Source organism: Bombus affinis, chromosome 2 (assembly GCF_024516045.1).
Source record: "Bombus affinis isolate iyBomAffi1 chromosome 2, iyBomAffi1.2, whole genome shotgun sequence".
NCBI classification, from domain to species: Eukaryota; Metazoa; Arthropoda; class Insecta; order Hymenoptera; family Apidae; genus Bombus; species Bombus affinis.
In genome coordinates, this window is record NC_066345.1 from 7,231,173 (window position 1) to 7,248,514 (window position 17,342).

The window sequence follows — 17,342 nt, forward strand, 5'->3', positions numbered from 1 at the left end:
TTATCATAATGCAAATAGCCACAGATATAAAAATTCTGCACATAAATCTAAATGAATCGATATCACAGTTCCGGAAATGAAGAAAGTATTTGTCCTCATAATAATTATGGAAATTAGGAAAAATAAGATTGGTCCACAAATTCACTGATAGAAACTCTAGTTTTTGGCAATATTATGAGTAGACGTCGGTTTTTACAAATTTGTATTTTCCTCCGTTTCTTTAATAACACAGTTATCCGTCCAAATGACAACAGGCTAATAAAAGTGCAGGAAATTCTAGATTATTTCGTAATAAATTTAAAATCATATCTATCACTTGATGAAGGCATAATCCCATAGAGAGGAGACTTCGCTTCCGAGTTTACAATCCGAGCAAAACTATAAAACATGGCATTTTCAATAGAATCATTGGTGAATCGAAAACACGATATATTTACATTCTTTTCTTTATTGTGAAAAGAGTATTATTTTGGAGAGTACCATTATAAATCAAATGGATCAATATCAGAACGAATGGCATCATGTGTATGCAGATAATTTCTACAACAGTGTAACTTTGGCTTCTAAATTATTATCGCAAAAGGTTAGATTTTGGGGAACAATAAGAGTAAATCGGAGAATACCGGATTCTTTAAAAAAATATGAAACTGCAGCGTGGAGAGACATACCGCGAAAGAAAAAGGGGAGAAATTATGATACAGATATGGAGAAGTACAATGTAGTTAACAATGTGTAGGAGTAGTAAGTAGTTAGGAGTAATAACAATGTGTTAATATCACTTATTGAGTGCTAAAGTGTTTTTAAATGCCATTGATCTATTTGTTGTTCTAATTGAAATAATATCTTCAAAACCAAATACGTATGCCTTAATAAGCAGTTGAGTTAAAAGTACAGTATGTTCCTATAAACACCATTAAAGCTAAAATTATTTTTCTAGCTTTATTATTATAGCTAAAATTATTTTTCTTTATTCCCATTTTTAAGATGTTTTTATTTTTTCAAGGTCACTGAGATTCGACCGTCTATATCTTCCATTTTTCTCACTGATTATACGTATAAACAAGGAAGTTAAAAAGAAGTCCCATCAAAATCAGTGATGAGACACCTTTCTGGCAAATCGATCATTTTATGAAGTCATGCAGATGCTGGATTGTTGGATATGTTTCCTATATCCATTTAGAAATCTAAATAATAGGGTATACAATATTCCAATCTTCCAAGTCAATGCAATTTCGATTTACTTAGCATTTGTAATCTGTAAGTTTGCTGCAAATTAATACTTAGTAAAAGATTGGTATATCATGTGTATGAATAGTTCGCCATAACCATATGAATGTTAAGGATGGTCCCATTGAATACCGAGATTTAGTAATACCGTGGATGATTGTATTTTTAAATACTTTTGTGACTTTTGCAAAATATACATTTGTACTAAAATATCTTGCAACTTTTGCATTTTTAGAATCGTTTAAAATTTTATCAATATAATCATGATAGTTGTAATAATCATAATAGTTAATCACATTTCTCTATGGATTGGTCTTTGTATCTCATTATTTCATATAAAAAAGTACTAAGTTGCTTATGCCAAACGAGATGCATTAACCAACGCATAGAGAAATGTGATTATTTAAAAAAAAACTTGGAATCAAAAATCTCTACGTGTCCACGCGCAAAGAAACTAATAACTTTATGTCGTATCCTTTTCAAGGCCGTGCAACTTTTGTTTTATAATATCATATATCTTTATAATAATGTGAAATCATGAAGTTAGTTGCTTCATTCTATTTATGGTTGACTACGTCATGTGCTAAGGAATTCCCTGTTTCTGCATTAATATCACGTTATTTATTTCTTATCTGACTGCGAAATGTAAATATATTGTAAATAACGTCACCGCAAAAACCAATAGAACTTTAATATAATTTTTCAAGAGTACGATTAATTTATGACTCATGGTTCCTTTTGCAAAGTTGGTCATAGTGATGAATAGAATACGATGCAAACAGAAAATGTAACTTTTTGATCTTGAAATTCTAGGTCAAGATCAAAATCAATTTTGTGGCAGTTTTTTTTACATTAATCTCCACCAAACCAAGAGTACAGAATCACATTGCAATGGTTCCGACACTTATTTTCCTTATTATGCATTCTATACATTCAATTCAAGGCAATATAAGTATATAAACATATATAAATGCCTTGACTATAACAATTATTTTTTCAATCTCTTAAATATTCGCTTTTTCTCGATTTTGTCACGTTTCTGATTTTGATTAACGTTCTCTCAGCATTACTAAATTCATTAGCCATTGATACTTATTTATATACGTTTACCTTAATTTTCTTGCACTTTTTTGCTTACATTCAAACATCAGTTTGTGGTCATCATGTAATTTTAGGTTTTAAAAATCTCCAAAAAAATCTTATGTAACATTTGCACGCACGTGCTGAATAACTAATGCAACTTTCTCGAAAGATCAATCTTACTAACGAGATACAAAAGCAATACGTTAGTTCACCATAAAGTCGATGTGTCGCAACGTAGACGGATTGAAATGAGAACTATTTGAAAATTATATTTAAAAAGGACCTTTTGAAATTTTATTTATAGCGACTCTCGAAAATATTAAATATAAATACTCGCCATAAAATTTTTAATGAATATATTATGTGCATTATACGAAACTTTTTTAACTAACAACACACATCATGATTATAATAATAAAAGGAATTGGTTCGAAAAAGTATATAGAAGTTATTAGAAATTCATTGCAAACATATATTTTATGTAAAATTAGTATATAGTGTGAGTAGTAGTCTTAAACATAAAATTAGTGATAAAGATGGTCTCATTACATATTATGGCTTATTAATATAACAAATAATTGACTGTTCAAATATTTTGGTGATCTTTGCGAAATATATAATTTACTCCTAATAAATATCTTGTAATTTCTATGTACATTTTCAGATCCGTTTCAAATACCAATGTAATCATCATAATCGCGTTGCGTTATAATGCTAATAAAATTTTAAAATACTTTGTATAACATACAAGGTGTCCCAAATTTAAACAATTGAACTTGATCAGTATGTTCTGTGAATGTAAATAAGAAAAAAAACTTCATATAAACATAGGACGGCAAATGCTTTCAGAAAAAGTTATAACAAAAATATTCATTGGTCAGGGAAGACACATTATTTGGGCTGCCAGGTTGTTTGGACCGCCAGATCTTAAATTAATAGACTTTTATCAGTGAGGAACAGTGAAAGTGATTGTGTATAGTATAAAAGTCAAATCGCAGAAGAAAAGGCAAGAACTAAAAAGTAGAAAGGATTAATGATGCATTTACTGAACTAAAGCAAGATAAACATGAAATCGGAGAGTAATAAAATTCCATTTCCCTATGATATCAAGCTGGTATTCGAAACGGGAGACGGCATTTTGAGACGGAAACATAAATTAATTTCTTCACTGTAATAAATCTTAATAATAAAGTGTTTGGGAATCTGTCTATATAACATTTTTTCTTATTTCTGCTCATAGAACGCTGGTGAAATTTGATTATTGAAACTTGGGGCACCCTCTATACGCTACCATATAAAAATATTTGGATATTTGGTGCAATCTAACCAAAGCATTGATATTTTTATTATATTTTCAACATTATGATGGAAGATTGCTTCTCTACTTGCTAATTATTTACTTCTTGTTATAACTCGGATCAAATGTTTTGTTACATTGAAGTTTTGTTGAATTGATTGAAAATCCATATTTATTTTTAACAAATAACTAACACCTCGGAAAATCTATATAAACTTCTAGAATATGGTTGGAAACACATCTCAATTAATTTAGTCATAATTCAATTTTCAGTCACTGTTAATGTTTCATTTTATTTATATTAATAAATATTAACTATTGTTTTTATCAATAAGATCAGAGGCAAAAACTAGATTAAAGAGCTTTATTTACAATATATTCTATATATTTGCAATACATAATTTGGAAATGTTTAAATATTTATGTACAGTAGTGTTCATAAAATGTTTCTAGGAGTAGTTTTAGTAGGAATAATTTTATGAGTCACGTGTATAAAAACTTGAATATTCTGGGGTATTCTTATTTTGATAATATATGGTAAACGTGTACGTTGACCCAATTAGCGAATCAACCGTCGTTTTAGTCCCTCGGATTGTCCGCTTAGACCACAAGCACTTGTCCACCAAGTTGTCGCAATAGTTAACAAGATGGTGACGCGGGTCAGGCTCAAGGAGGAATTTCGTGTCTACTGATTGTCGATGCATCGAAGTGCTGAGCTGCTGGTTTATGATACTGCTATTTAATGTTCAAAAGCGGGCATGCAGCAATTCATCTGGTCCGTAGATATAGGATTCGGCAACAATAAAATAATTTCTTGCTTCTTGTTTCTGATTTTGACGAGTAAAAGATTAAATCATAAAGTTTCTAAAACATCTCAAAAGTAGTATATTGTGCGCCCATGTTGTAAATGTAAATCCAGTAGTTTCACTGTAAAAACTAAACATAACTTTTTAAATTTACATTTAAAGAAGTTTAATACAAAAGAAAGAAGAAAAGATTAAGACACAATTATGAGGATATGTACATACATCGGACTTATGTGATATATGTACATATCCTTCTTTGACTATTGTTTTGACTTCTATTTGGCATATTTCATATGACAATTATTAAGAGGAAAAAGATGAGTCTGAATCGAATAAAATAATGGGAAGTGACAAAAACTATAAACTAACGAAGTAAAAAAATTACAAGTTATTTATAATCCAATTATTTATTGCTCTGCAACTAATGATAAAATCTCCGGACCGTTTGTAATTTATCATCTTTTCCTATAATTTTATAGTCATTTGTTGGAACTTTGGATAGGATAAAAAGGCTCATGTATTTTGCATTACATTCCGTTTCGCTTTTCTTTATGCAATTTATTGAATTTCCTGTTTGGTTATATTTTCCTCCAGCCATCTCGCTGTTACGTCTCTTCCTTATCCCTTTTTGTTCCTCTGCACGTGACAATTTTCGATCCTTATTTTAGTACAGTCTAGAAGATAAAAAGTTCGTAGAATTTGTTCAAAATTAACATTAATTTGGTTAGGTTGTTCACCCATTTTGCGGTTTTATTATTTCAACATCGACGAGATTTAGTTACGGTCGTTAGCTAGTGCTCAACCATTGATTCACAGAAGATAGAAATTCGGCAATGAAATATATACTGGAAATGGAAATGGAAGATCATAGAATTGATATTAGATGTACAACTTTCGTGATAGCAATAATTTGATGTTAGCTCCGATCCAGTTTATTGCAGTGTAGCAATATATCTAGAAGGAATTGTTTTTTGTAAAGGGAAATACCAGGAACCCATTGTTTGGGACGAATTAGATCAAGTCGGGTTAACGACAATTTATTGGCAATAAATCACTACATTTCGTCAATGTGTGACAAGTTTTTCACTCCGTCAGCGAAGAACTCTATTGATAAAATACTTCGCAGCTATCTTGACTTCATTCCCGATATTAAATAAATGCCTTTCAAGGTCTTTTTTAATTTAGGGAAAAGTTGAAAATTCGATGAATTTTCGGTAGCGTAGTATTTTTCGCTGTTAAAAATTCGATTATTGCACATCGCTTGAATCTCGTTGATATTACATTCATATTCAACTTCGTTGTAAACTCCTTGCCATTGCATCAAGTAAATTTATTGACAATTGGGATTATTATAATGGAGCGATGTAGCTACGAACTAGATGCAGCCGTTATAGCTGTTCTCGTTCTTGAGATACAGGCGAGTATGCATTGTTTATCACTTTTCTTTATCTTCTGACCCCTACTATCGGGATTCCCGAAAATTTTGAGAATGCAAACAACGCTTCGGAATTAGTTTTGTTGAATATGGCCATGTTATGGAATGGACAAACACTATATTGATATTTGGAATCAATGACAGAATTCCTTATGAGTAGTCATTTATCACTTACAATTTACTAGGTGACAAAAGACTTTCACATGCGTCATTGTATGTTTAATTTGATTCGTTTACGCAAATCCCATATTGTCTAAAACTATTTTATAAACACTTATGTGATGAATTAAAAGTAATCTTTTCATATTATTTTAATATCAACGTAAAAAAAGTTATTTTACCAAAGAAGTTTAGACTATTGTAGTAATATTGTAGTAAAATAGCGTATTAATACAACAAGGATGAATACGTATCCTAAATTAGTCTCGAAAAGTGACTCAGGTTTTTGAAATTCTTGGAAATTTCTCGACTCTCGAGATACTTTCAGGAACCAGACTCTTGATCCCGAAAAATTTTTCGATCCGATCTAATTCAACATTTTCTAATTCTCGAACACCTCTAATCTATTGGTTTCAAAATTCTCTATTATCTGTGACCATAGGAATCTCATGTTACAATTGGCCGACCAACAATTAAAGATACCTTACTAATCTCTCTTTCCTACTTTTTTATTATAACTGCTTCCACAGACTTTCATTTTTTTATAAATAAACTTTTATACCACCTTTTTATATGACATCATTTTTAAATGCATGTTTCTTTTAAATCACATATAGTTTTCATCACAGTGTTATAGCTAATGTCAAGATGAGTTGATATTACATGCTACGACCTTGTGAATTGATATACCTTGGATTCATGAATTTAGATTCGGTTAAATATTCAAGATTGCGATTTTTTGTAGCAGTGCAAAGAAATCAATTATTGATAACAAAAAGGAAGTAGTCGAGCAAAATTGGAACAATGAGCTAATTGCTGTTTCGGTTTATTGTACCTGATATAACGGTTTAGAAATTTTTCCTTCGGAAATCCTGTTCTGTCTACCAGAAATGTGTTGGACAACTGTCGTATGACATTAAGTCTAATGTCAGTATTGACATTACATCACTTAATGGATATCTAAAAGAAAGTTCTCTTAATGTTTCAGCAAAATATCTTGTGTAAATGTCATGTACAGTGAAACTTTGCGCATTTGAATATCCTAACATTTGAACATTCTATTATGCGAATATTTTGTTATCTAAACAGTATATCTATTAGTAACAAATGTTTTTTTCTGTTACAAATACTATTATTACATATATACTATTATCATTACTATTATAAATATGTAGTATTTGTTTTGTAGCTAAGATGAAAGACTAAACGGATTTAATTCCGTATCGTTACATCGAAGGGTCCTTGTTACAATTATTATATGTATAAAGAATAAATGAAAGTGATGATGAGGGTCACGCTGAATGTAGTTTAGCGGCTAAAAAGATATGGGGTCCTTAGACATCAAAATAAACTGACAATTTCCTTCATCCTTTTCCTTGATTATAAAAAGTAGTTGTTTTTTTATTCGGAGGTTCTATTAGTAAAATATCTTTGTTTGACTATTAGTTCGGATGTGGGAGGCTGCTGTTCCGTACCGAAACACATAAAAGAACAATATTAATAATAATAACTAGTACTTTATAGAATCTTCAGTTTCTTCCACGCCTACGAATCAAAGACGGGTTATGCATTTAATATTTTCGAGATGTAATTTAGAAATGATATGTATAAGTGCGTCTGTACTTGCTATGTATTATCATATAATATTATCGTATCAATGCATATAAATGTGAACAGGCAAGCCTTGCACGTGCTGTGCAATCACTTTAGACAGGTCAACATGGACTAAAGTTTATTGAAAATTTATAGTATTAAGTTACAGTCTTTTAAACATAATTTTAAGAATTTAAATCATAGGTGCTATTCACGAATCCATAGATACACGAAAAGAAAAACTACCGTTCTTAGTTTCTTCCCCGAGGTTCTTCCGTTAAGTCCGTTTGATGCGATGCCTGATGCAATTTAGAATTCCTAATGCCTGTGTAAGTAAAACTAACATTATTGGTTCGTTTTGGTTATTGTCACGCAGGACAAGATTTCAAAAACCTGTTTGCATGAGTTACGTAGACTGGATTAGGGTTTTTGGAAACCATGAGATGTTGCTCTTCTATTTGATGGGGATTTCGTGTATATTGGCAATTCAGTTTATTAGTGAGTTTTCATGTGGTCAGTTTAGTGTCCTTTGTGTAAGATCTTTGATATGCATAGTGAGATTGGGTACGTCAGATTTTTCATGTAGTTTGCGTGAGCTATAGTCTCTTGGTCTGTTGAGGATCTTAAGAATCTATCCTGGATTTTTTACTGAACCACAGACCTATGTTTCGTATGCCACGGCGGATCTTGTACGTGTCTTGTATAGGAGTATTTTGTGTTTCGGATTTGTTGAGCATTTTGCGTATGTGTTTTAGTCGCTGGACATCAGACCTGTGTTCCATATGTCAGGATTTTGTATAGGAGTATTTTGTGTTTGGTTGACAATGGACTCTCCCTATCTATTAGGAGGAGTTCTAATTGTTCCAAATAGTTTTTCTTATGCGGTCGTGTATGGCTGGTTTCCAATTAAATTTAGTGTCAAGAATGACGCCTAGATACTCGCCTTTTAATTCTGTTGTTTGCTGGTGTACAATTAGTTCGATGGATAGATGTGTTTCGGTTTTCTCAATATTTGGGTTCTCAACTCTAGATATGGGCTTAACACTAAGAAAAAATGGTTTTCATAATGAGCAATTGCCTCTTCTGGCTACCATGAAAATGTGTACTGTCATCTGCATACATACGCATACACACACATGTATATGTTTCATATCTTCTGGTATTTTTAATACTCATCTAATATTTTACTGAAACGTTTATACTTATCTGATATTTAAGGACCCTTCTGTGGTTGTGAGAAGAAAAAGTGATTTTTAGGGAATTTTTCAAGAAAACGCGTATATATTTATTTTCATGAAAGGTTTGGTTAATAAAGATACATTTAAAGAAATTTTGTTAAATTCACATGCAAAAGTATTTGTTTATTTAAGAATTATGACCTGGAAGGTCTTTTTAAAAATGTGGTTTGCGGTGAGCACTCTTGCTGAAAACTGAATCATCTGACATTAAAATTTCGAGAAGGTATAGTTAATATATTAGTTTATTTAATCTTTAATTGAAACATTTTACATAAAGTTTATTTGGGACAAATTGACGCATGTTGAAAGTCAAATGACTGATTTTCATTTTAAGAAATATTCATTTTCCGATCATAAAATAAAAACTAAATATTTAGAAATGAAATTCAACGACTAAAGATTAGATTTTTATATCTAACGTAAGCCCTTAAGTTTCGAAATGGATTAGTTCACTAGTTTTTGATTAGTCATGGATATCGTCTTTGGAAATGCGTATTTTGAAAAAAAAGTGTACGTTCCAAATTCCACCTTTTTAAAAACTTTTTGTTTAATTTACACAGAGTCATCTTGAATCTTTCAGGACATATTCTTGAGATAGTAGTCCGTGTGCTTCAAGAAAATATCAAAACCCATCAATCAAATTTTTCTAATTTCCTAGCACATAGGCCCTTTTGAAATAGTTAAAATATTGTAATAGTGATAATAATATTAAATTGAAGTACATGCCGATTCTTATCTATAAACTATACAAGTAATTGTAAAGTTTTGCCCTATTATTTATATATTATATATATAAATTTTATATTTATATATTATCATTTATAATTATATATATATATATATATATACATAATTATATATATACATATAATTACTATTATACATATTATCCATATATATATATATTATTTATAAAAACGTATTTTCGCATTTAAATATGTAAATTAAGGAAGTTGTAACACTCAGTGACCCATTAGTTATTTATTTTTATTTGTTTATTCTTAAGTAATATATTACATTGAATATCAATAGAATTAAATATAACAAGCTCCTTCTTTTAATAGTCATGGAGGAGAAAATACATTTATGCATACTTACCAGACCGTACTTGTACCTAACACGGAAAATTTGTACTTGTATTTCGGGGAGCTGAGATATTATGGCAAGAAACAATATTCTATCAACTACAGTATCTTTCAGTCTGTCCGCCGTTAACCCATTTACTAATTCTCCGGTTTTTGAAAATATGCGTTCCGTCAGTATTGAAGTTGCTAGCAGAAAAATTGTAGATTAAACATTATACCTGCCTACTCACTAAAATCTTTAACAACATATAGAAAGCCGCTTCGTGGAATTTTCGAGTAGAGAGAGTTTGAAGCATGACACAACAAAAAAAAAATGAATACATTAAAAATGAAAATTATTAAACGAAATAGAAAAAGAGGCTCGAGGTTTGCAAAGATGTGTACAATTTCATTATAATTCGCTAATCTTCCTGGCGATCGAATGCAATTTTAAATAAAAAGAAAATTACATTGTAATTATATTTCAGATAAGCGTAATCAAAGATATCAGTTACTAAAGGAGAAAAGATGACATATGTTCTCATCATATGCCTACATGTTCTCGCAATGCGACTATTTTCCGTTAGTATATTACCAAAACAAATATAAAAATTTCTCACGTTGGACATCTTTTCGTCAGAACACATTTTGGGTTATTTCCGGCTATCTTTGCGGCCCCTCCTTACCACTTTCTCTGTACTCTCATTCTTGCAACAGTATTGTTAAGGTTGTTGACTTGTAACCCGGTGGTCATATACTGAATGATTTCAATCTACCCTAGTCAAGTGGAATGATTAGACCCAACCCTGATTGTATGAAGCATTATCCGTGGAGAATATTTGGTTGATAATCTGTCTATGCGGTTTAGTCCAGATAAACCACATATATAACTTTATTGGTTCTTGCCATGACTTGGATTTTTTTTAACGATAATGATATTGTGATATCCTCATCAAAAGATTCCTTACTCCAATGCGGTTTATAACATCCTGCCTTGACCATGTCATTTCACGTAAATTTTTGAGTTTACGCAACGTCAGTAAATAATATTACTTAAAAGTACAATCTCCGGACGATATTTTGAAAACACTAATTCTGATAATGCAGTTTGTGTACTATATGATCACCTTTATTATAGGATACATCTCTTTATGCCGAAATACTGCATAATTAGTACTAATTTTCCCAAAAGGTTTTCATCTCCTCTTATCGATCTTATTTGCCGGAAGAAAAATGCGCACTATGCTTATAAACGAACGCAGGCAGTATTCGGATTATACCTCCTTTTCTTTAAATTTCGCACCAAACGCGAGTATTATCCAAGAGGTGCTACAGCCAGTATGTAACCAATACTAAAAGATTAATGCTGGATAAGAATAATATTCATTTTTCTGTAGTGTTATAAACAATCAACTGAAGTTTCTCAAACTACCATGGATAATGCAGGTGCAACCGATGCCGAATCGGCCACGAATCTATTTGTATCTTTCTTTGGTTCTATCTGTAGCACTCTGTAGTCTTTCCAGATTTTACCTTCGATCAATGCACCCAATTTAAATAAAATCAATAGTTTACAAACATCTAGGGGCCCAGACATTGATGAAATCGATTTTTCTTATATCATGTAATTTCATATTTGCATGAGCGTTGCGAATCATTCTATACTTCTTCTTGATTACAAGGATTTCCGCTTCAGTTTGGAAGATTACCTTAATCATTCCCATCTTTAAATTCGATGACCCTACAGGCGGGAAAAGTTATTGACCAATATATATAGTGTTGACACTATACTTAAATTATTCGAAAACTTAATTGTACACAATACAATATTGATGTGCAGTGAACAGTACGGTTTCATGCCTACGCAATATAATATTCCACTTCTTACTCCGAATTCTCTATTGTTTATAATTTTGTCTCAGCTAATCTTGAGCCTGATAGTCAGATAGACAGTGTATACACTAACTCTAAGAAGGCATTTGACACTCTTAGCCACAACATTCTTGTAGCAAAGCTGACGTCGATGGATATTTGCGACCCATTGTTGTCTTGGCTTTCGATCTACCTGTTTGATTCATGTTGTTTGCTTGTATTTGGTCTCAATTGATGTAACTGCTGGTATTCCCCAAGGATCGTATTTGGATTCTTTTCCGTTTATCCTACTTATCAACAACTTGGCTAAAGCGATTAGGTATAATAAATTCCTGCTATGATGGCCTAAAAATTTTCAAACAGCTACTGTATCTCCAGAAATGTATTTAATTGCAACGTGACCTTTGTCACGTTCAACACTGATACGAAGTTAATAACCTGGAATTTAATTATGGAACATGCTGTTTTGCGAACATGTGATGTTCACAGAGTGTACACTCCGTAGATTTTGAATACAGGCTTGGAGATCCGACTCTATTTTATGTTTCGGAGATTTACAGCTTAGGTGTCTATTATATATGGCTATTAAATTTTTCTTTTCATTACCAGCGAATGTTATATCTTCGGCTAGAATTGGAATTAGGAGTAAAACCAAGTAAAAAGAATCTATAAACCAGAGATTCAATAAGTGAAATCGTATTAATTTAATATATGCATAAATATACTAAACTACTTTGTAATAATAATCGTTTCAAAACATTGTGTATTTTCATAATATAGTGCAAGTATTGTTACGAAGTAGAGTGCAAGAAGCGTAATAGAAAAACTCGATACAACTTAGAACATAATTTTATTAATACTCTCCTCTCACACGTTATAATTAGATTAATCTTCTTCCGTCGTTCGATTTGACTGTTCTGCTAGAGTAATCCTGAGAAGAGGAATCGTTGATTTCTTCGGAATATTTGTATCAAGATTCTTCTACTATATATGTAAGTCATCTTTCTACGAAGTGCCATATTTTGTCAATCTGTGTCAATCTACTCCTCTTCAGATCTGTTTATAATTTTTGCGTACATTCGTTAGATGATACCGCCAACAAGTACGAGAAAAATATTTTCTAAAGAATACCGTGGTCAATATACACGGCATAAATAAATTATTTGTCCTGACCATGACAGTACCATATTACACATCTGGATAGGAGGAAGTATGTAAAAAATAGTCACAAAATTGAATTGATACCTTGAATTTGAAGGCCAATTTTTTTTTCATTGAATCATATTCTACTCATCATAGAGGTAAAAAATCCCAGAGGAAACATATGTCGTAACTCAACTGCTTTCTTCGAAAATGTTAAATTTCTATTAATTCTTGAACTCATCTTATTTATAATTGTAGCACATAGACACTTCCAATATAACTATGGCTACGCGTCAGTTTTTATACGGCTAAGCCAACATTCTTGTTTAAGCAACTCTGAACTCACATCTCTATATTCCGGCCAAATTTTCCCAAATATTACGCGTCGTTTTTTAAGTGATAGAAAGCATGTTCAACATGATATTTTTATTATTTAACGGATCCGTTCATCCGAACTGAAATGATTAATTGAATTTATCGAATCGTTAGAAATCTCTGCGATCTGATATTTCCGCAGAACGCAGCGGTCTTTTATTATTTCTGGTCGATTGTCAATATATTTTACGCTAAAAGATAATTCCCATCTGCTTCATCGATAGATCGTTATGTAAACTTTATATGACTATGAGATATATTGTAAATATAAATAATTTTATATGTTATATATAAAATTAATGAAAGACATAATTTTAACATCATTTTGGCTTTTGTTTTTTATATCCGTTTTAAATAATTAAACAATAAATTCCATCTTGTATTTCCTGGTTTATTGAGACTATGACTTAAAACCTTCTGTTCTGTTGATGATGTCGGACACCTAGATGCTTCCCATATATATATGGGGTGTTGCATTTGAAGCTTTATATGCAATTATCTGTCGAATTACTGAAAAAAGCTTCTACCAGAACTTACTTTATTTTGAGGGCATTGAGGATGATAAACTACATTATTAGTGCCATTGTAATTTATGTTTAGGGTCGAATCGGCGATATATTTCAGCAAACAAAATCTTAGCCATATTCAACGAATGTAAATTTTGAATGGCGGTAAGTGATCTTGAATGACTTTGAAAGGCTTTCATATTATAGATTGATAAATTCAATTTGAAAAGGGTTATACGTCTACCTAAGTAAAACTATATGATTTCGTTTCTAAAGACAAGGGTCATCTTGAAATGTAAGAGTAACGTTCACGTACACGAGTTTTATAACCATTACAAAAATCTTCCTCGAAACAAAGTAAATTCCGCTTGGTAAACTTTTTTGAGTAAGGAATAGTTCAGCAGCTAATTGCGTGTAAAATTTCAAATGTTACCCTACATATGTATGTGTGCATGTTTGAATATGAGTTAATTTTGTAATAGTAGACATGTGCTATGCTTTTATCGTGATTAACAAAAAGAAAGAACTTGACCTACAAAACGTTTAAGAATAATATTAGGAGATATTGAGAATTCTCAATAAATGTCAAATACGATATTACCGTAACAGATATTACTTATAAAATTAAATAAAATTAAAATTTTTGGAAGAAATATTAAAATATAATAAAATATACTGAAATGTACTTACTGAAACTGAAAGAAGACAAAATCGAAATTATAAATTTGTCTTTAAATATTGTTTGTAGCTTTGAAATATGTTACACATATGTTACACTGTGTGATTCTCTTCAATGCAGTTAAATACTTCTAATAGTAACATATCAGAAAGATGTTTTTGTTCAAGAAATTGTTTTGAGTCACATCTGATATCAGTCACAAATGATATTAAAATATCAAACTGATATATAAATGTTATTTTACTAACAATATATATTATATCTCATTAATTTCATGTACATATATATATAAAATTCCATTGTAGAGTTTTAAAAAATTAGAGGAATTACTTAATTAAAAATGCTACAAATAAAATTATATTATATATAAACCATAAAAGAAGAATTTCTGACAAAAATAATATTATTTAATATCATAAATAGTACTGGAATAGTATAGTATTATTTAACTGCATTGATTAAGATTAAGCACACATAATTGTTATTTTATACTTAAATTAAATTATGATTTAGTTATTCCTTAAAAAAGTAATCATGTAAAAATCACAGAGTATTATTTATTTTTTACATCTTTAGGTAATACAAACTGTTTCACATACAACAACTCAACCAATAGTTGTACAAACTGTTCCAACTAGCACTGTCCAAAATTTTCAATCTGATGTATCCAGCACCGTACAAGAGACAGTTTTTCGAGAAAGGAGTGGGACATACTTTAATGCAGTTCCAGCAACCCTGCAAAACTTTTTACCGCCTAATTTATCATATAACTTTTATAATATTTCTAATATTACATATAAAGAATGATTTAATATAATATAAAAATTATATACTCAAATCAGTTTAAACAAATATATACGTATACAAGTTTGTTTAAACAATAAGTAAAAGAGGTTCTTTTCTGGTGTTTAATTATGTAAAATATTTATTCATTGTAAGTAGTATTAAAAAATAATTTCTGTAAAAATTGTACTTTTATTGATATGGTTAATACAATCACAAAGAACAGATTTTGAATTCAGAATTTATTCATATTGTTAGTGTGTGGCAAAGTACATACTGGCGAGAGAAATTAAATACTTATAATGCCTTCGATACTGCGAATGAAATAATATTAAGTCTGATTTGAATTGCTTTGATATGTTTTCTTCTACTGACATTCATGTTGGACAAGTGAAAACAGCTTTCCAACTTGAGGATTGGAAATATATTTATTTTTATAAAAAATATAGTAAAAGTTAGCATAGTTTTAAAAATAGCGTTAAAATATCGTTTTAAAGTAGCGTAGTTATAAAAGTTAGCTTAATTTTTGTTGTAAAATATTGGTCCATTTTCCTTAAAATTTACATCTATAAAATTTAAACAATTATACAAAATGTGAATAAATTGGTATTTTTATTTTCGGTATTATAATAAAAATTATTGTCTTTCTTATTTTCGTCTTTGTTATTTTATATAAATGAAGTTGTTAAGCATATATGATCGTGTATGATTGAAAAGTTCTAACAGTATATAATTTTCTATATGATTAATAACTATGTTTCATTAATTTTTCTTCGAGAAATCAAAATTAGTGTCTAATACATGATACATAATAATAGTGAGATTGTAAAATCGGACAGTGGATAAAATTTACAATTTTCGACAAAGGCATTGAGTAGGTTTACATACTTCCGGGGCCGGATGGAGTCACAGGCCGGATCTGGGGGGAAGTGATGGGGGTCATGGCCCCCAAACTTCGACGCCTCTACACGAGATGTCTGAGAGGGAGTCTACTCCTGGGCATGGCGGACGGCGAGGTTGGTCTTGCTCCGTAAAGAGGGCCGACCGACGCCTTTGTCACGACCGGCACCCTTCAAATCCGATGGACCGATGATGGAGGTAAAGATGTAGCGGCACTTGGCGACAATGTATATCGCCGAAGTGCCTAATGAGTCATCGATGTCCCAACGGTCTTTCCACCGAATGTTCTAGAAGAAGGGGTGCGTGGCAACGGTCACGTACACGTAAAAAGGAACAGATCTCACCGAAAGTCAAATTGTAAGAGCTTCAGTCTTGGAAAGTCACGGCTGGAGCTCAGAACCAAATTGTAATCAGTGTAAACCAAGTGTTCAAAAATAAATTCTCTTTTTTTATTCTTTTACATTTTATTTTCTCTTCGTCTGAGCTACCCATTTTTTATTTTACGTGACAACTTCGACGTCAGGCAGGACATTTGGTGGCGTAATGTAGTATTTCTTTCCACATTCGTTAACTTCTATAAAATCTATGTACATGGTTTTGAAGAAGTCAACCTCGAAATTCTTTAAAACTATTTATAACTTTTATTGTTTAATGTGAATTATTTGTGATGAGGTTAGATATTTAATATTTTTTTTTTACTTTTGGAATTATTATATTATTATATTATTTTAAAATTTGTGCAACTAGGTGCAGTGTTCTTCCCTATTACATCCCACAGGGTAAAGCCTTACCTTCAATAAAAAAGATTTGCTGTAACTACCTGCTACTAACTGCTACTCGGGTAGTTACAGGGATAAAAAGGGGCATAAGACGCCTCTTTTTCACAAAATTCGATTTTCTTGTCATGTTAAACACGAGTGTAATACCTTTGTATGTGAAACAGAGGGAAATTATTTCCATGTATAGTTATTCCCATATTATTGGGAATTTGTATATACGAAATTGACGATATTCAAATATATGTACATATATCTCTATATATACAAAACCATTATCTTATTTTTTCGAAGATATGTAGCCATAAAGTCAATATAGCAAAAGATAATAATACCTGTAAATGTTTTACTGAAGCAGGATGTGTTTACATCTTTGTTCGTTGGTTTACAACACATTTGCAATATT

At 30.9% G+C, this 17,342-nt stretch overlaps 1 protein-coding gene across 2 annotated transcripts in view; it reads left to right on the plus strand.

Annotated features, from left to right (window-relative positions):
- Nucleotides 1–16,620, plus strand: part of LOC126924174 (oocyte zinc finger protein XlCOF6-like) — a 41,544-nt gene extending 24,924 nt beyond the window's left edge. The window contains exon 8 of one of the 2 annotated variants that reach the window (XM_050738391.1): nucleotides 15,054–16,620. In XM_050738391.1, the coding sequence (XP_050594348.1) occupies nucleotides 15,054–15,284 (231 nt within the window). In that variant the 3' untranslated portion in view covers nucleotides 15,285–16,620. Of the gene's footprint in view, nucleotides 1–1,003; nucleotides 3,526–15,053 lie in introns of those variants that run through there. The other variant, XM_050738401.1, reaches the window with a different exon arrangement.
- The last annotated feature ends 722 nt before the right edge of the window (nucleotides 16,621–17,342 follow it).